Source organism: Dunckerocampus dactyliophorus, chromosome 17, assembly GCF_027744805.1.
Source record: "Dunckerocampus dactyliophorus isolate RoL2022-P2 chromosome 17, RoL_Ddac_1.1, whole genome shotgun sequence".
Classification (NCBI taxonomy): Eukaryota; Metazoa; Chordata; class Actinopteri; order Syngnathiformes; family Syngnathidae; genus Dunckerocampus; species Dunckerocampus dactyliophorus.
The window spans coordinates 286,126-306,415 of NC_072835.1; the positions used below are offsets into that span (position 1 = coordinate 286,126).

Below are 20,290 nucleotides of genomic sequence, written 5' to 3' on the forward strand. Positions count from 1 at the left end.
ACGCCGAGTCGTCCGTGACCCCTTTTGTCTCTTTTCCTACCGTGCTGGAAATTGGAAAAACAATTTGTTCTGTTTTTGTTGTTTAGTTTGAGTCTCTGGAAATAAATGTTGAAAAAACAAGTCATTCATGTCGGCTTTATTTTGAAAAGGAATGAACGGATGATACACGGATTCATCCCTTTTGTCCATTTTTCCAATTGTGTCCAAAATAGAACACTGGAAAAATGATTTGTTGTCCGTTTCTTTGTTTTGCTCTGAAAAGAAGTCTTGAAAAAACAGGCCTTATTTTGTTTTTCTTTGTTTGCTTTTAATGTGAAAAGCCAATAAAGGAATGACGGGTGGATTCGTCCTTGATCCGTTTTGTCCGTTTTATAACCGTGCTTGTCCAGCGTTTCTTTGTCTTTGTGAGAAAAGCAAAGGAGTTTTTATTTGTGTGCTGGTGGCCAAGAAGCCTTCAAAGAGCATCTCAGCACTCAAAGCACTCGGCTGCCTTGTGATGGCATCACGTGGCGTTGCTGGAAATGATGCGGGACGATGAAGCCTATAAAAGGGACATCACCGTCAGACACTCACTCTACTTCCGCCTGGAAGAGACCGACATCTCCGTTCTTCACGACCGATCATCCAACCGTCCTTCCTTCTTCCAGCCCGTTTGGTTCTGAGACGACTCTTCAGCGGACAAGATGAGAATGATCCTTCTGCTGGTGCAGCTGGCCACCTGCTGTGCCATCGGTAAGACCAAGACGTCCTTTCAATGTCAGTAAGACTCGTCCAAAAGAATCCATCAGATCATAGTCACCTTGGATGAGTGCTAATGCTCGATTGCAGTGATCCACAACCCTCGGTACCGGGCCGTGGGCACTTGGTACCCGACAAACCATTTCCATGATTTACTGTGAAAAGTGGTTCTGGCACCTGACGCTTGTCCATTGTGGGTGTGCTAACTTTATCTCTACTGCTGCTGTCTTCTTTGCTTTGGTTGATTTGAACATGAAGGTTGCGATGGAAAACATCTCATCAATCATCCTTTCACACTCGTTCATTGTCATTCATACGTTTGTTGTTGAAAAGCTTCTCCATCATTGGAGAGAATTGTGGTAACAAGGAAACTGGCCGATAATTTGTAAATTGGTGTTTGTCTCCTTTTTTAAAGATTGCAACCACCTTGGCTGTTCTCATTTTGCTTGGAAATATTCCAGTCTGAAATGATAAGTTACTAATCTATGTTAACGGGTCTACGATCTCATTGATGACCCTTTTCATTGTTTCCATTTCCATTCCATGACAATCAGTTGATGTTTTAGCCTTAAAATGGTTAACAATGTCAGTGATCTCCTTTTTGGTTACAGCAGTGAGAAACATAGAATTAAGATTCCTGTCAATGATATCATTCATTCATCAATTGGGTCTTGTTTTGGAATTTCTTCTTCCAGTTTTGGTCCAGTATTTACAAAATAATGGTTGTAATGTTCCTTGTAAATATGAAGACTGGCAGATGATGACTGAGGCCACTGATGGTGTTGTTATCCAAGTCATTGGTGAATATATTATGGATGGGGGGGGCACAGTGCTCTGGTATTCTACTTGGTCTGATGATTTTAGGATATAAACTCAAACTATACATTGTATCTGTGAAGTCGTCTATTTCCTTGCACTTGGTCAAGATTGAAGAGTTTTATTGTCATATGCATAGTAAAACAGCAGTTATACCACGCAATGAAAATCTTATTCTGTTCATTCTCCCAAGAAAAGAAAGAAAACACAAGAAAGAATAAGAACATAAGAAACATAAATACCAATAAATTAAGCAACAACAACAGAAGAGACATTAATACAAATAAATAAATAATAAAGTGCTATGAGTGTGTGTGTGTTGCGTGCGGCGTGTGTGAGGGCTTCGTTGAGAAGCCTGATGGCCTGTGTGGGTTCAAAAGGTCAATATTGAAGTCTCCACATATGAAAATAGTTTTTTGACCTCCTGTATGTCTGTAAACGTTGTCTTAATCCAATCCTCAAACATTCCAATCTTTGACTTTGGAGTTCTATACACACAACTAATTAACACATTTTTGCTTTTTTCTTTACAGATTTCGATTGTTATGCATTCTAAAATGTTATCAATGACAAATGACATATTCTTTACCATTTTGTAGTTCAGATGTTTCTCCACGTATACGGCCACACCTCCTCCATTTGCATTGTTCCTGTTTGCACTCATCATTTCATATCCTTCCAGCTCCAAGTCCATTCCTTTGTTGGCATTAATCCAAGTTTATGAGATTGCTTTTACTTTGAAAGGTTCTTTGAATTGATTCAAATATTGTTTGATGTTAGTGAAGTTTGCGTTCAAGCTTCTGCTGTTTATGTGGATGATGGATAACTTGTCGTCGTTGATAAAACTGTTGTTGTATTGCCCCTCCGTATAATAACATATTATTATTATTAACTATATAACAACATAAAATGCTATATTATTATTATTATTAACTATATAACAACATAAACATGCTATATTATTATGATTATTAACTATATAACAACATAAACTATATAACAACATAAACATGTTATATTATTATTATTAACTATATAACAACATAAACATGCTATATTATTATTATTATTAACTATATAACAACATAAACATGTTATATTATTATTATTATTAACTATATAACAACATAAACATGTTTTATTATTATTATTAACTATATAACAACATAAACATGTTATATTATTAACTATATAACAACATAAACATGTTATATTATTATTATTATTAACTAAATAACAACATAAACATGTTATGTTATTATTATTAACTATATAACAACATAAACATGGTATATTATTATTATTATTAACTATATAACAACATAAACATGTTATATTATTATTATTATTAACTATATAACAACATAAACATGTTATATTATTATTATTATGAACTATATAACAACATAAACATGTTATATTATTATTATTATTAACTATATAACAACATAAACATGTTATATTATTAACTATATAACAACATAAACATGTTATATTATTATTATTATTAACTATATAACAACATAAACATGTTATGTTATTATTATTAACTATATAACAACATAAACATGGTATATTATTATTATTATTAACTATATAACAACATAAACATGTTATATTATTATTATTATTAACTATATAACAACATAAACATGTTATATTATTATTATTATTAACTATATAACAACATAAACATGTTTTATTATTATTATTAACTATATAACAACATAAACATGTTATATTATTAACTATATAACAACATAAACATGTTATATTATTATTATTATTAACTATATAACAACATAAACATGTTATGTTATTATTATTAACTATATAACAACATAAACATGTTATATTATTATTATTATTAACTATATAACAACATAAACATGTTATATTATTATTATTAACTATATAACAACATAAACATGTTCTATTATTATTATTAACTATATAACAACATAAACATGTTATATTATTATTATTATTAACTATATTACAACATAAACATGTTATATTATTATTATTATTAACTATATAACAATATAAACATGCTATATTATTATTATTATTAACTATATAACAACATAAACATGTTCTATTATTATTATTATTAACTATATAACAACATAAACATGTTATATTATTATTATTATTAACTATATAACAACATAAACATGCTATATTATTATTATTATTAACTATATCACAACATAAACATGTTTTATTATTATTATTAACTCTATAACAACATAAACATGTTATGTTATTATTATTAACTATATAACAACATAAACATGTTATATTATTATTATTAACTATATAACAACATAAACATGCTATATTATTATTATTATTAACTATATAACAACATAAACATGTTATATTATTATTATTATTAACTATATAACAACATAAACATGTTATATTATGATTATTATTAACTATATAACAACATAAACATGCTATATTATTATTATTATTATTAACTATATAACAACATAAACATGCTTTATTATTATTATTAACTATATAACAACATAAACATGCTATATTATTATTATTATTAACTATATAACAACATAAACATGTTCTATTATTATTATTATTAACTATATAACAACATAAACATGTTCTATTATTATTATTATTAACTATATAACAACATAAACATGTTATTATTATTATTATTATTATTATTATTATTATTATTATTATTATTATTATTAACTATATAACAACATAAACATGTTATATTATTATTATTATTAACTATATAACAACATAAACATGTTCTATTATTATTATTAACTATATAACAAAATAAACATGTTCTATTATTATTATTATTATTAACTATATAACAACATAAACATGTTATATTATTATTATTATTAACTATATAACAACATAAACATGTTCTATTATGTGTTCATCCTGCCTTTTAGGCTCAGCTATCAACTGCTATCAATGTAACCTTGGAGTGTCCTACTTCACCAGCTGGGACTGGAGTACTCAATGTACCCTCACCCCATGTGCAGCAGGAGATCAGTGCTTCATCACCAAAGATACGAGTAAGCAAGCTGAAAGGTGTTGCAGGTGTCAGCCATGATCTACATAGAATACAACACCTAGAGCATATACACTACATATCATACATACATCATAGACGTACAGCACATAGACATGATCACATCACCTTCCTCATTCATGTCTTTGTGAACACCACTCACCCCGTGTCCTTGTATGACCTCTACAGGTACAGGCACCTACCAGGTGGGCTGCAAGGCTGGTTGGAAAGATAATGCTAACACTAAGTGCTGTGACACTGATGGATGCAACAACTGGCTGGACGTGGCTGCTGCACCAGCATGGAAGAAGCTGGAGGCCATCAAGGCAGCTTGCAGCAACAACAACGATCTCAAAGCCTGCCTGAAAGCCATCTCCTCCACCAAGAGTAAGACCAGTGGTGTGGGGGGGCCGTTTGCAAGGTTTCACTTCCACAGTTCAACTTCTAACTGCTGACTAGAACATGACTTGGACCTGTTATGTCCTGGCTTGTTTACACCACTCACCTCATGTGTTCATCCTCACCTCATGTGTTCATCCTGCCTTTTATTCTCAGCTCCCAGCTGCTATCAATGTGACCTTGGAGAGAACTACTTCACCAACTGGGACTGGAGTACTAAATGTACCCCCACCCTCACCAAATGTCCAGCAGGACAGCAGTGCTCCATCACCAAAGATACGAGTAAGCAAGCTGAAAGGTGTTGCAGGTGTCAGCCATGATCTACATAGAATACAACACCTAGAGCATATACACTACATATCATACATACATCATAGACGTACAACACATAGACATGATCACATCACCTTCCTCATTCATGTCTTTGTGAACACCACTCACCCTGTGTCCTTGTATGACCTCTACAGGTAGTTCAGGCCAGGTCTCCTATAAGATGGAATGCAAGCCTGCTTGTAAAGATGGTACTAACACTAAGTGCTGTGACTCTGATGGATGCAACAACTGGCTGGACGTGGCTGATCCAACCCAACAGGCTGCTGTCAGCACAGCTTGCAACGACACCAGCATTAATCTCCAAGAGTGCCTGGATGCCATCAAGACCAAGAGTAAGAGCAGACCAGTGGTGGGGGGGCTGCGTGGTGGGTCTTTGACGGCCATTGTTTTAGGGAAAAGGCCTAAGAAGGCAAGCAAACAATAAGAATGCAATGTAAGCATCAGTGATGAAGATGAAGATGAAGACAGTCTGATGACACCTTCATCTTAGCAGCTTCAAGGTCAAATGTTGACCTTTTAAAGCTGACATGGAGTTGTACTTTTAGGGAAAAGTGCTAAGTTTCCAAGAATAAAGTAACTAATAAAGAATAAAGTAACTATTGAAAGTAATTAATAAAGAAAGAATAAAGTAACTATTGAAAGTAACTAATAAAGAATAAAGTAACTATTGAAAGTAACAAAGAATAAAGAATAAAGTAACTATTGAAAGTAACTATTGTAACTAATAAGGAATAAACTATTGAAAGTAACTATTGAAAGTAACTAATAAAGAATAAAGTAACTATTGAAAGTAACAAGTGATCGAGGGAAAGGCTTCTTGAGACGTCATCTGTACTTCTGTGAAGAAGGTGTCGGACGTTTCGCTCCTCATCCGAAGAGCTTCGTCAACGAACCAACATTCAATGTTGCCAACGTCAAAGCAGCTGTCATGTGACGAGAATAAAGTTGTCATGTGATGATGACATCATTTCATTCAGGCAATAGAAAGGTAGTAAAAGTGGTCCTATTGTAGCATGCTAGGCTAACAGCTCCTCAATGCAGACTGCTGCTGCTTTCTATGTGCTGACTAGAACATGACTTGGACCTGTTATGGCATGGCTTGTTGACACCACCCATGTGTTCATGCTCACCTCATGTGTTCATCCTGCCTTTTATTCTCAGCTCCCAGATGCTATTCATGCTCTGGTCCCCTTGGAGCGAACTACTTCACCAGCTGGGACTGGAGTGCTCAATGTACCCTCACCCCATGTGCAGCAGGAGATCAGTGCTTCATCACCAAAGATCAGAGTAAGCAAGCTGAAAGGTGTTGCAGGTGTCAGCCATGATCTACATAGAATACAACACCTAGAGCATATACACTACATATCATACATACATCATAGACGTACAGCACATAGACATGATCACATCACCTTCCTCATTCATGTCTTTGTGAACACGACCACCACTCACCCCGTGTCCTTGTATGACCTCTACAGGTGCAGGCACCTACCAGGTGGGCTGCAAGGCCAAGGCTGCCTGTGACAGTGATGATGCTAACACTAAGTGCTGTAACACTGATGGATGCAACAAGTGGCTGGACGTGGGCGAGGATGCTGATGCATGGAAGAAGGTGGAGGCCATCAAGGCAGCTTGCAGCCCCTCCAGCAACGACCCCAAAGACTGCCTGAAAGCCATCGACCCAAACCTCATCAGTGGTGGGGGGGGGCTGGCTGGTGCTTTGGGCCTGCCTTTGGTCTTGGCCATCAGCGTGATTGTGTTGGTGGTACTGGGCTAACCCCCCATGCAGCCCCTCTCCCCCCCCAGCCATCAGCGTGATTGTGTTGGTGGTACTGGGCTAACCCCCCATGCAGCCCCCCCCCCGGCCATCAGCGTGATTGTGTTGGTGGTACTGGGCTAACCCCCCAATGCAGCCCCCCCACCCTTTTCCCTCTTTCACATGAAAAGGCTAAAAAAAGAAAAGAAATAATCCAACAAAGCAACTTTCCATCAACCTGACCTGATGTGATGTTTGCACCCCCCCACATGACCAGCCCCTCCCTTGCTGTTACACTCAGGGGTGTCGCATGTGCGGCCCCGGGGCCCATGAAGGTCTTAATATGAGCAAAGTGTCATTCATTGGAAAAGTGTCATCAAATTGGGGGGGGGGCACAAGAAATTGTTGGACCGGAAGAAAATGTCAGAAGAAAGTTGAAGTGGTTGGAAAATAAAAATAAAACGAATAAAAAGCTGTGATGTGCAAATGAACGAGTTGTTAAACGTCATGAATGCATGATTGTACAATGAATGCATGGTTGTACAATGAATGCATGGTTGTACAATGAATGCATGATTGTACAGTGAATGCATGATTGTACAATGAATGCATGGTTGTACAATTAATATGAATGCATGGTTGGACAATGAATGCATGATTGTACAATGAATGCATGGTTGTACAATGAATGCATGGTTGGACAATGAATGCATGATTGTACAATGAATGCATGATTGTACAATGAATGCAAACCACAAGTATCATTCTTGTCCAAAAGGATGGAAAAGGCAACATGAGAAGGAAATGAACAAGATGACTTTAATGACTGGAAAACATCATTTTCATCAATAAATTCACATTGCAGCACATTTGATGGAGTGGAGCCTTTTTCTCTTTAGCCTAAATGAAACATGCTAATGCTACATCCCATCTTTCCAGCATTCATGGCATGCTAATGCTACATCCCATCTTTCCAGCATTCATGGCATGCTAATGCTACATCCCATCTTTCCAGCATCGGTGACATGCTAATGCTACATCCCATCTTTCCAGCATCCGTGACATGCTAATGCTACATCCCATCTTTCCAGCATCCGTGACATGCTAATGCTACATCCCATCTTTCCAGCATCCGTGACATGCTAACGCTACATCCCATCTTTCCAGCATCAGTGACATGCTAATGCTACATCCATCTTTCCAGTATCCGTGACATGCTAATGCTACATGCCATCTTTCCAGCATCCGTGACATGCTAATGCTACGTCCCATCTTTCCAGTATCCGTGACATGCTAATGCTACGTCAATCTTTCTAGCATCAGTGACATGCTAATGCTACGTCCGTCTTTCCAGCATCAGGAACATGCTAATGCTACGTCCCATCTTTCCAGCATCCGTGACGTGCTAATGCTATGTGCCATCTTTCCAGCATCCGTGACGTGCTAATGCTACGTGCCATCTTTCCAGCATCCGTGACGTGCTAATGCTACGTCCATCTTTCCATCATCAGTGACGTGCTAATGCTATGTCCATTTTTCTAACATCAGTGACATGCTTATGCTACGTGCCATCTTTCCAAGATCAGTGACATGCTAATGCTACATCCCATCTTTCCAGCATCAGTGACGTGCTAATGCTACATCCCATCTTTCCAGCATCGGTGACATGCTAATGCTACGTCCATCTTTCCAGCATCCTTGACATGCTAATGCTACGTCCCATCTTTCCAGCATCCAGCACGCCGGAACCGCGAAGCTTTCCAGGGCGCGGGCCCCTCTCTCGGGGCGAACCCATTCCAGGGCGCCCTGCCCTTCACAAAGAAAAGAGAACTCTCCCCGGGGCACCCGCCGGCTTCTCCGGGATCGCTTGCGTCGCCGCACTGGGCGCCTCGCGGTGCCTATCTCCGCCTCTCCAGGTTCGGGGATCTGAACCCGACTCCCTTTCGATCGGCCCGGGGGCGACGTAGGCCATCGCCCCGCCCTTCCGAACGGCGCTCGCCCATCCCTTAGGACTGACTGATGTTCAACTGCTGTTCACATGAAACCCTTCTCCACTTCGGCCTTCAAAGCTCTCGTTTGAATATTTGCTTCTACCACCAAGATCTGCGCCCGCGGCGGCTCCACCCGGGCCCGCGCCCGGGGCTTCCGTTCACACCGCGGCGGCCCTCCTACTCGTCGCGGCGTCGCCCTCGCGGCCCCTGTCGCCGGCGGCGGCTGGGTGTGGGCCCGACGCTCCAGCGCCATCCATTTTCAGGGCTAGTTGATTCGGCAGGTGAGTTGTTACACACTCCTTAGCGGGTTCCGACTTCCATGGCCACCGTCCTGCTGTCTATATCAACCAACACCTTTTCTGGGGTCTGATGTGCGTCGGCATCGGGCGCCTTAACCCGGCGTTCGGTTCATCCCGCAGCGCCAGTTCTGCTTACCAAAAGTGGCCCACTTGGCTGCTCGCATTCCACGCGCCGCGGCTCCAAGCCAGCGAGCCGGGCTTCTTACCCATTTAAAGTTTGAGAATAGGTTGAGATCTTTTCGGCCTCAAGGCCTCTAGTCATTCACTTTACCAGATAAAACTGCGAGGGGTCCCAGCCAGCTATCCTGAGGGAAACTTCGGAGGAAACAAGCTACTAGATGGTTCGATTAGTCTTTCGCCCCTATACCCAGGTCGTACGACCGATTTGCACGTCAGGACCGCTGCGGGCCTCCACCAGAGTTTCCTCTGGCTTCGCCCTGCCCAGGCATAGTTCAGCATCTTTCGGGTCCTATCGCACGCGCTCAGGCTCCACCTCCCCGACGCGGCGGGCGGAGACGGGCCGGTGGTTCGCCCGCGTGCGCCAGCGGTCTTCTGTACGCCACAACTCCCGCGCCCGACCGCCGGGCGGGGATTCGGCGCTGGGCTCTTCCCTCTTCGCTCACCGCTACTGAGGGAATCCTTATTAGTTTCTTTTCCTCCGCTTAGTAATTTGCTTAAATTCAGCGGGTCGTCTTGTTTGATCTGAGGTTGTGGTCGAAGGGGGTTGGAGGTGGCTCCGGAGACGCTCACCCTGCGGGAAGAGGAGGCGGCGGCGGGGTGGACGAGACACGCGGGCGCAGCTGGCGGCGGACGTAGGGCGCGCGGACGGATGGCGGGACACGCCTCCGGAGCACCGCGCCCTACCCGCAACTCCCCCCGCGACACCCGGGCATCGCCGGCGAGTTATCGAGGGGGGAAACCAGGGTAAGGCAGACGCCGAAACCGAACCCGACCCGCCTGGGGCCCCAGCGCAGCCGTTCCCTCACCACCAGGCCTGACTCTCACGAGTCCGTGCTCCTCCGCGACGCCTCCGGTCGAACTGCCGCACGCGTGGTGCGGGCTGCTCAGAGACACGGCGGTCCACCGGCAGCCGCGCCGGCTGACGCGCGGGTCCCGGTGAGGCGCCCTCCACCCCGGGAAGGGGAGAGTGTACGGAGAGGAGCGGGAGCTCGGTAGACGGCGAGGAGGTGGGAACGGAGCGAGGGAGGCGGGAGGGGACGGCACCGCGCCGCCAAACCCCGAAACCTCGGAGGTACGCCCAGCGAAACCGGATGAAGGGGCACCGGGGAGAGCCGTGACAGGGTCGCGGGACGGAGGCGGCCGGAACCGCACGCCGCGCCGCCGCTTCGGACGACGGGCCTCGAAACCCGTTGGTTTTCCTCTTTCCAGCCAGCTGCTTTTCGGTCTGCACTAAAGGGGACGAAGGCCCGCAATTCTTCTCAATTCAACTATTGTAATTCTGTCCTTTCAGCTAGTTCATAACCCCCACTACAGAGCAAACAACTTTATGACGCACTTTGAATTTCTCTGGGACCACACCCAAGATATGGCTTCTATAGTCTCACTCCAGCGCAACCCACAACAAATGAACATGAGCACAAATAACACAATTACGCCAGATACACTATACTCAATAACAGCCACATGCAGCAACTCCAGTGACAAACACAAACATGACATACAAGTTGCTTGATCTATAGTGATGTTTATAGTTGACCTTTTTATTGTTTTCCAGAAGGGAGCATTCAAATAAAAGGATTATTTTATGAGCAGTTCTGACAATACTGTCAGGATTGTGTGCTGCGGTACTGCCATCTACTGTTTCTCTGTTGCAGCACACTCCTGAGCACCTTAATGAGCTGATGGTCTACACCTGCCACTGATTAGTTGTTCTATTTAAGCTGTGTGCTTACTCATATCCAGTGCCAGATTGTCCCTTTGCTACACCCTGTTCAGCTCCTTCCAGCTTGTTCTTGTGTATTGTGTTTTGGCTTTCTGACCCACGCTCGGCTCACCTGTAAGTACCTACCTACCTGCTTGACGTTCTCAGCAGTAGCTGTATTTTCGGTACTTCTGCTAGTTTTTTGTTAGCAGCTCTTTTCGTTACTTGTCTGTATTTTTCCCTGCTCAGCTCTCCTTGCTAGCAGTGTTTTTTGTTACTATTCCCGCGACTAGGTCCGGATGTATTTTTGTTGTACTTTGTTTCTTGAGTTGTTTTTGTACCCTTTTGTTATCCATTTTTGTATTAAAGACCTTTTTTGTTTCACGTATTCGACTCTGCATTTTGGATTCCTGTATCAGGGCCTTGGCCGTTCGTAACAAATACATTTTTAACCGCACTTCTCACTTGTGTGTTTGGCAATTTTCAGCTTATATTACCATCTTGTGACTAAGGTGATTACTCATATAGCTATTTTCGTATGAGGGTCACAAACCACTCCTTATCCTTAGCTGACCTTCCCGCATAGACCCCTGTTTATTGATGAGACTGAGGTGGAGATGGTGAAAACCTTCAAGTTCCTTGGCACACACATCAGCGAGGACCTCACCTGGTCTCACAACACCCAACAAATGATGAAGAAGTCCCAAAGGAGACTGTACTTCCTGAGAAGACTGAGGAAATTTGGCATGTCCACCACAATCCTGAGTTGCTTCTACAGATGCACTATGGAAAGTGTCCTTACCGCCTCCATCACTGTTTGGTACGGTAACTGTACAACACGTGATAGGAAGGCACTCCAGCGGGTGATCAAGACCTCACAGAACATTGTTGGGGCAGCCCTCCCCTCACTGCAAGACATTTATAAAACTAGAGTCCTACGAAGAACACACAACCTCATCAAGGACAGCACACATCCACAACACTCATTATTCACACTCCTACCGTCAGGCAGACGCTACAGGAGTTTGAAGTCCAGGACCACAAGGCTGGCAAACAGCTTTTACCCACAGGCCATCAGGCTTCTCAACGAAGCACTCACACACGCCACACGCAACACACACTCATAACACTTTATTTATTTATTTGTATTATTTATTTATTTATTTATTTATATTAATGTCTCTTCTGTTGTTGTTGCTTAATTTATTGGTATTTATGTTTCTTATGTTCTTATTCTTTCTTGTGTTTTCTTTCTTTTCTTGGGAGAATGAACAGAATAAGAATTTCATTGCATGGTATAACTGCTGTTTTACTATGCACATGACAATAAAACTCTTGAATCTTGAATTCACACACTCACTCACTCACTCAAGACAGTGAATGGAAAAACAGCTGGAAGATTTACAGATGAGGTGAGACAGTCAGCCAGACACACACATATGCACACACACACATACTTGAAGTACTGTATGTGCCAATTGGACTAGAGAATTTGAGTTACATACGACAAATTTTAACAATTTTAGTTCACTTCAAAACAATCGCACAAGTTGAGCAATCCAATTGATTGCTTCACGCCTTCATCTCCTCCAGTTGTTATAGTTTAGGTATGCATTAATACACTCATGACTGACCTTGTCCGGCTGGTTAGGACTGCAAGACTGTTTTAGAGTTACATTACAAAGTAGACAATAAGAGGTACTTTATTGTAATTCCGCATGTGTAATTTGAGTATGCTTCTCTACTTGTTAGACGTGAATTTCTTCACGTGTATTATGTACTGTATACGGGTGCAGCCTTTTTGCTCTGTTGTTGGTCACCTCTTTTGCGCGTTTGGAGGGTTGTAACCACACAGACTTGGCGCACAACGACTGTTTAATCCCTAGTTACCTAGGCAGTGCAAGACCCTTGCTCCCTCATGTAAGAAGCAGGCGCACCTGCCCACATGACTACTCCGTTTAAAGGGTTACGGTCTGTCCCGTAGAGGGAAGAGAAACCTCTAAGTCAGGGGTGAGAGGAACTCATCCAGGTATTCACAGCCTCGGTAGTGCAGAGGTGCCCCCGCTGCATCCGACAACTCTTAGTGAAAGAGTGAAAAGCTTTATTAGGAAAGTTAGCAAGGGCATTGAAGCAGGTACTGGATTGACTATAAGGTTATACTGTACTCAATGTCAGACTAGCCGCAATGAGCTCCACTCACATGTACCTAGATAGTAAGAAGCGCAAGGCCGCAGGCCAGTGCCTCAGTCCCACCCCGATAATGCAGCCGGTAGTGAAGACCAAAAGTCCAGTGAGGATGAGTTCGCTGCTCGGGGATAAGTCTAGTTGGTGCGGGTTGGGCGTCGGGTGATCAGGGCTTCGACCTTTCCTGATTGTCCTGACGGCTCTAGGTCGCTCCCGAGAGCGGCAAGGCTGGTCTTTGACCTCCCATGACAATCCATGACACGCCGATCGCTTCCGGGTTAAATACTCAGCAATTTATCAATTTATTTGGTTTGGATAAATGTCAACGACATATAATATGACGGATAAAAGTAAGTAAAATCCGACTAGTAATGATTAATAATTTTGCCCACTTCGCATGTTTTTTTTGCCGCTTCGTGCACAGGACACAGACGGCGACCTACGAGAGGTAAAAACAACGGCTGTCAAAACGAGTTACACTGCTAGATAAACACAAAATTTGTAACTCACCCGACGAAAAAAATCATTTCAAAGTGCATAAAGATCTTCTCCAATATATATAAAAAAGAAAAAAAATCTTACCTTAAACTTGACAATGGCTGTTAAACCACCAATTGCTCGTTGAATTGAATGATGCTGCCGAGGTCGTGACTGAACGTACATTATGCTAACACAAAATAGCGGACACGACGACACATTCCCCTGCTGAACGCGTATTTGGTGACTAACCGGCGGAAGGACACAAGTTTTGTTTGGCCCAAGAAGGCACTTTTTATTTTCTAATTCAATATTTACTAGCAATATGAAATTTACGCTGTGAGCTCGAAGTGTACGTACATTACGGGCCGGACACGAAATTTGGGTGTGTTAGACTTTTGTTCAAATAATCTTATTTTACCGTAAATCACGGTGTATAAACCGCACTTCTTTTCCACCGGCAAGACGCCAAAAATCAGGGTGCAGTTTATACCCGATGACAAGTCTGTGACCAGACAGAAATTGAACAGAAGAAGATTTTAAAAGAGCTGTCTGTGGGTCAGACAGTTGCTTTGTCTTTACCACCCTCTGCTGTACAGTTGCTGAAAGTTCAATCCTTTTTCACTTATCTGACTGCTGTGTGTGTGTATTTTCACACAGCGAAACAATCTCTACATACACTGAAGCTAACCTAAGCTTCCATTAAAACATTGCAGATGGTTTAAAATACAATACAACGTTGGAGTTTATTCAAATTCAATTTCCCATTTTGTGATGAGCGTTGTCGAAATTCGGCCCCCTCTTCCTACCGTTCAGGTCATCGGCGGCTGCACCGAAGACGACCGCTTCATTCCCACCGTTTGGAGCTAACATGAGACCTGCAACGCTGCTGCTACAGCTGCTGCTCACCTCGGGTCTCAGCCTGCTACTCGCCGACGCTCAAACGCGGGTGTGGACACCGTAGCCTACCATCAACAGGCCCTGAGCTAGCACCGGAGCTAACGCGAGCTTCAGCGGGCGCAGAGCTGGTGCAGTCACCGGAGCCAGCGCGACCACCCCGGTTAGCATCAACAGGCCCTCAAAGCATCGCGAAGGCCCGCGGCGGGTGTTGACGCGATGTGATTTTTGCCCAGTGCTCTGAATGTCAAAGTGAAGAAATTCAATGAAGCACGGGTAAACGGCGGGAATAACTATTTTTTTTTTTTTTTTTTTTTTTTTTTTTTTTTTTTTTTTTACCCCTGTCCTGTCCAGCCTTTAAAGCAGATAGAATTGTATACCTAAATGCCGTCAAGTGCTCAACAGATTTACTCTGCCAGAGAGAAGTGTGATATACACTTCCCCTGTCATACAAAATTTATTCGACCTTGATGCTTGTTATAAAGCAAATTTGGAGCGACCGGACCGGAGCAGGAGGGGACAGAGAAGAAGAGAAAAGGAAACGGGGGGGGGACAAAAACAAAAAAAAGAGAGACAAGAGACAAGGACAACAGCAGCAACAACAACAATTGTGACAGAACAACAAAAACATACAGAACGACATCAGCAAATAAATGTCCGTGACAACTATAAAGACGAACAAGGATAAAGGACAAATCAATATCAACAACCACAATGACAAAGCTGTCAATGACAATCAGACATAATAGCAGTCATGAAATGATGAACTATGACAGTGATCACAATGACAATACTGCATTGAAACAGTCGCACACAATAGCAGTCATGAAATGATGAATTATGATAGTGATCACCATGATAATACCGCATTGAAACAGTCACACATAACTGTAGTAATGAAATGATTATCCATGATAGTGAATAGAATCAAAGTTACTGTAATGCACATCATTGTAAAAAAAAAAAAATACATATACACATATATATATATATACATACACATACATACATATATACATACATATATAACTATGTATAACTATGACTCTCTTAAGGTAGCCAAATGCCTCGTCATCTAATTAGTGACGCGCATGAATGGATGAACAAGATTCCGGGCGCCCTGCTGGGCCGCACAAGGCGGCCTGGGCTGCCCTCCCCAACTGAGTGCCCTGCTGGGCCGCGCATGGCAGGCATCCAAGGAAGAAACACATGAGCTGCAAGGAAGAGACATGAGCTGCAATTTTGACAAAGTGTCACCTCTCAAGCATTTCCAAGCGTGACACAAACAAAGGGAACAGTAACTAAGAGTGACTTGTGCATCCATTTTCCAAGTGTCACTCCACAGCTGGCGCCCAGGCTGTGTGACGCAGGTGTCCGACGAGGAGCGCCCGCTGTCAGGCGGCCCGGGCTGCGCATCACCTCCGGAGGAAAAATCCAAAGGAGCACGCTGGTGCTTTGTGGGGGTCGGCGCACGCGATAGGCGACGTCTGGCGCCCCTGGGCGCGCCTCTCCAGTGGGTAAAGACGACCGTGAGCGCCATGCTGCGCCGAAGGAGCGGGAGCACCCGCGATGGGCGGCGTCCGGCAGCCCCTGGCTGCGCTTCGCCTGCAGGTCGCTCTCCACCTCCGGATGGCCAATCCGAGGTGTCAGAAGAGCGTATGCGCCCGCGATGGGCGGCGTCCGGCGGCCCCTGGTCGCGCTTTGCCTGCGGGAGCACACGAGGAGCGAGGCTGGTGCTTGCGCCGGCGCGGTAGCTTGGTCCGCGCTCCACCTCCGGGTGGCGAATAAAAAGGAGCACTTATGTGCTGCGAAGGTGTCAGAAAAGTGTGTGCGCCCGCCACGGGCGGCGTCCGGTGGCCCCTGGCCACGCTTCACCTGCGGGTGCACACTAGGAGCGAGGCTGATGCTTGCTCCGGCGCGGGTAGAGGGGCCCGCGCTTCACCTACGGGTGTCCAATAAAAAGGAGCCGAGTGCTCATTAGAGGCAAGAGAGACCTCAGGCGCGGGTAGAGGGGCCCGCGCTTCACCTTCGGGTGTCCAATAAAAAGGAGCCGAGTGCTCATTGGAGGCAAGTGAGACCTCCAGCGCGGTAGCAGGGCCGCGCTTCACCTACGGGTCTCCTATAAAAAGGAGCCGAATGCTCGCCCGAGGCAAGTGAGATTCCTTGCACACACCCCAACCCCTTGGGCCCCCACTGACCTAACGGTAATCTAGACCCGCCTTTGGAGGGACCCCGCCGGCCGGCCGTGGTGCCGGTGTTCGGCCGGACTGCTCCTCCAGCCTGCGGGTTGGCCTCAATGGGCAAGTGAACAAGGCACACGTGAAACCATAGATTGCAGAGGCAGCGATTCGCCGTCCCCTCGTCATACATGTGTCGCACTCTGCCCAACCTATCAGGAGCGAGATCGAGACGACCCGTCTGACCCAGTTGTCCTCCATCGGCGCCGCGCCGGTTTGGCCCCCGCATCGCCGCCATCTCTCGGGACTGGGCGGTTTTCAAGGTGCGTGGGAAGCAGCGATGGCGGCAGGCAAGTCCGGAAACACCCTTTCTCTTAACCTCAGGCAACCGCGCAGCGTGATGGCGCTGCGTGGCGGGCCGCCCCCTCTTGTGGACTCGCAGCAGTTCGTGACCACCTCTGAGCCGTGACGGAGGCCCGGTGAAGGGAATGCCCCAGCTACGCCACTAGCTGCGTCACGGGGAGAGCCTGGGAGCCGGTGCCATACCGTCCCCCTCCACGGCGACCCGGTGCAAGCCTGGGGGGGCCGTGCGCCGCGCCCCTATCTATCTCTCTTCCTCCTGTTTCCAGCGGCCATGGCCCCACGACCGCTCCCCCACCCCACTGGCACGACGCGAGTCTACCTGGTTGATCCTGCCAGTAGCATATGCTTGTCTCAAAGATTAAGCCATGCAAGTCTAACGAGGAAAAGGCTTCTTGAGACGTCATCTGTACTTCTGTGAAGAAGGTGTCGGACGTGCCGGACACGGAAAAGATTGACAGATTGATAGCTCTTTCTCGCTTCTGTGGGTGGTGGTGCATGGCCGTTCTTAGTTGGTGGAGCGATTTGTCTGGTTAATTCCGAAAACGAACGAGACTCCGGCTTGCTAACTAGCTACGCGGCCCCCCTGCGGTCGGCGTCTATCTTCTTAGAGGGACAAGTGGCGTTCAGCCACACGAGATCGAGCAATAACAGGTCTGTGATGCCTTTAGATGTCCGGGGCTGCACGCGCGCCACACTGAGCGGCTCAGCATGTCCTCCTTCGCCGACAGGCGTAGGTAACCATGTGAACCATGCTCGTGATAGGAATTGGGGATTGCAATTATTTCCCATGAACGAGGAATTCCCAGTAAGCGCGGGTCACAAGCTCGCGTTGATTAAGTCCCTGCCCTTTGTACACACCGCCCGTCGCTACTACCGATTGGATGGTTTAGTGAGGTCCTTGGATCGGCCCCGCCGGGGTCGGCCACGGTCCTGGAGGGGTGCCGAGAAGACGATCAAACTTGATTAGAGGAAGTAAAAATCGTAACAAGGTTTCCGTAGGTGAACCTGCGGAAGGATCGTTACCAAAGCGGCGCGCCGCGGGGAGCTGGAGGCAGCTCCTACCCCGGGCGTGGCCCATGAGCCCCCAGGTGGCGCTACCCCGGTGGCAGACAGCGCCGGTCCCACGGCTCGAGGGACCGGGCCCGCTCAAGGCGCGCGGCGGCGGGTCGGCCGCGTACGGTGGGGTGAACCACCACCCCGGTCCGGCGCGGGCGGCTCCCCCGACGTCCCACGGGCCCCGCGCCACGGCCCTCGGCGGCTCAGGTCCGGCCCGCCCGCACGTGTACGGCGGACGGGCTCCGGCTACCCCGGTCCGGCGCGGGCGCCGCGGGCGGGCGTCCCGGCGGGCCATCGGCCACGCGCCCTGGACGGCGGCGTGTGTGCGTGGCGAGGCGTGGTTGTTGCCTGCCCTCGGGACTCGGGCGTGTGTTCAAGTGTGCAGAGTGTTTGGCGGCGCGGCGGGCTCCGACCCGCCCGCACGCGTACGGCGGAGGGGCTCCGGCTCCTCCGGTCCGGCGCGGGCGGGCGGGGGCCCCGACGCGCCCCACCACCTGCGGCCGTTCGCTCCCCGGCCCCCCTGGCCGGCTGGCTCCCATGCTCGCTCACTCGCTCCCTCGACGTCTCCTTCTCCTGCGCCTCTGTGTGACCCCCCCAGGACCTAACCCCTAACCCTAACCCTAACCCTAACCCCTAACCCCTAACCCCTAACCCCTAACCCAACCCCAAGGTGGACAGGCATACGAGAGAAAGAATAAAACAATAATTAAAAACGTTTTCAAGGATTAATAAAGGTTATTACATGGGGAGTTTTAAGATTAAAAATATGGGAATTGATAGGGGCCAGAAGGGTGGGGTTTAAAAGAGGTAATATTAAAAATGTTTGGTGAAAATATGTTGTTTAGATAGGACGATACAATTGGATTAAAAAAAACATTTAGTTAAAAGAAATAGATATAAAGAAAGAGATATAAAGACAAAAAAACATGAGCACAGTACACACAATAGATAATAAAAGTTATGAGGAAAAGAGATATATACAATAAAAACAGTGTTAAGTGTGGTTACTCTCACTTTAGTTTGATTTGGTGACAGAGCAACACTTGAGTGTGTTCAAAGAGCAACACTTGAGTGAGATCAAAGAGCACAACTGGGGCTGGCTCATTATTGAGTTGGCTGTTGAAGGAGAAGGAGCTCTGCTACTTTTTGAGTTTTGGGATTGTGGACAGAGGTGTGCTACACCCTAGGAAGATCCAACAGGATCGAAACTGTCACGAGTGGCGGATGCCACAGCAGGAAAATTAGGATCCCAACGCAAGACTAGGGCAACTTCAAAATACAAAATAAAGTTTAATAACAAAAAGTGTCCAAACAGTACAAGTACAAACAAAGGAAAATCCACTTTGGGTAACAAACATAAAACACTGACAGCAGAAGGCTGTCAGGAAAAAACTAGAAGTAACAACAGAAAACGCTGAAGGCAAACCAACAGGAAAACACTAACGAAGTACAGAGCAGGTAAGCACAAGCACAGGTAACGGGCCAGAAAGCAGGGTAAAGGTAGTGGAGCCGGACTGAGCGGTAGCAAGGAACGGGAGGTCAGGAAGTACAATCTGGCATTGATCAGACGCTGCTGCCTTGCTTAAAAGGAGTCCAGATTGCAGATTGCCCGCAGGTGCGCTCCGGCGTCTCCGCCCACGCCGGCTGAGGTGCACTGCGGATAAATGGCAGACAGGCGGCAGCAGAGCGACAAGCAAAGTGTGACAGAAACGTCGCGATTGAGCACACCATTTTTGATTTTCATTGTTAAAAGCCAGAGTGGTTATTGGTGATTTTGTTAAGTTTGTTTTGTTTACATTTTTGTTGTAGATTGTTGGAGAAAAATACAAAAAACAAAAAAAAGAAAGAAAAA

The 20,290-nt window shown here is 45.3% G+C and overlaps 1 protein-coding gene across 1 annotated transcript; it reads left to right on the plus strand.

The window, feature by feature from the left end:
- Positions 1–225: 225 nt before the first annotated feature.
- LOC129170215 (uncharacterized) lies at positions 226–7,143 on the plus strand. The gene is made up of 7 exons (XM_054757533.1): positions 226–732; positions 4,503–4,628; positions 4,814–5,011; positions 5,180–5,305; positions 5,491–5,688; positions 6,518–6,643; positions 6,835–7,143. Exons 1-7 carry the CDS (start codon positions 684–686, stop codon positions 7,131–7,133), a joined length of 1,122 nt encoding a protein of 373 aa, XP_054613508.1. The 5' UTR covers positions 226–683; the 3' UTR covers positions 7,134–7,143.
- Positions 7,144–20,290: the final 13,147 nt, after the last annotated feature.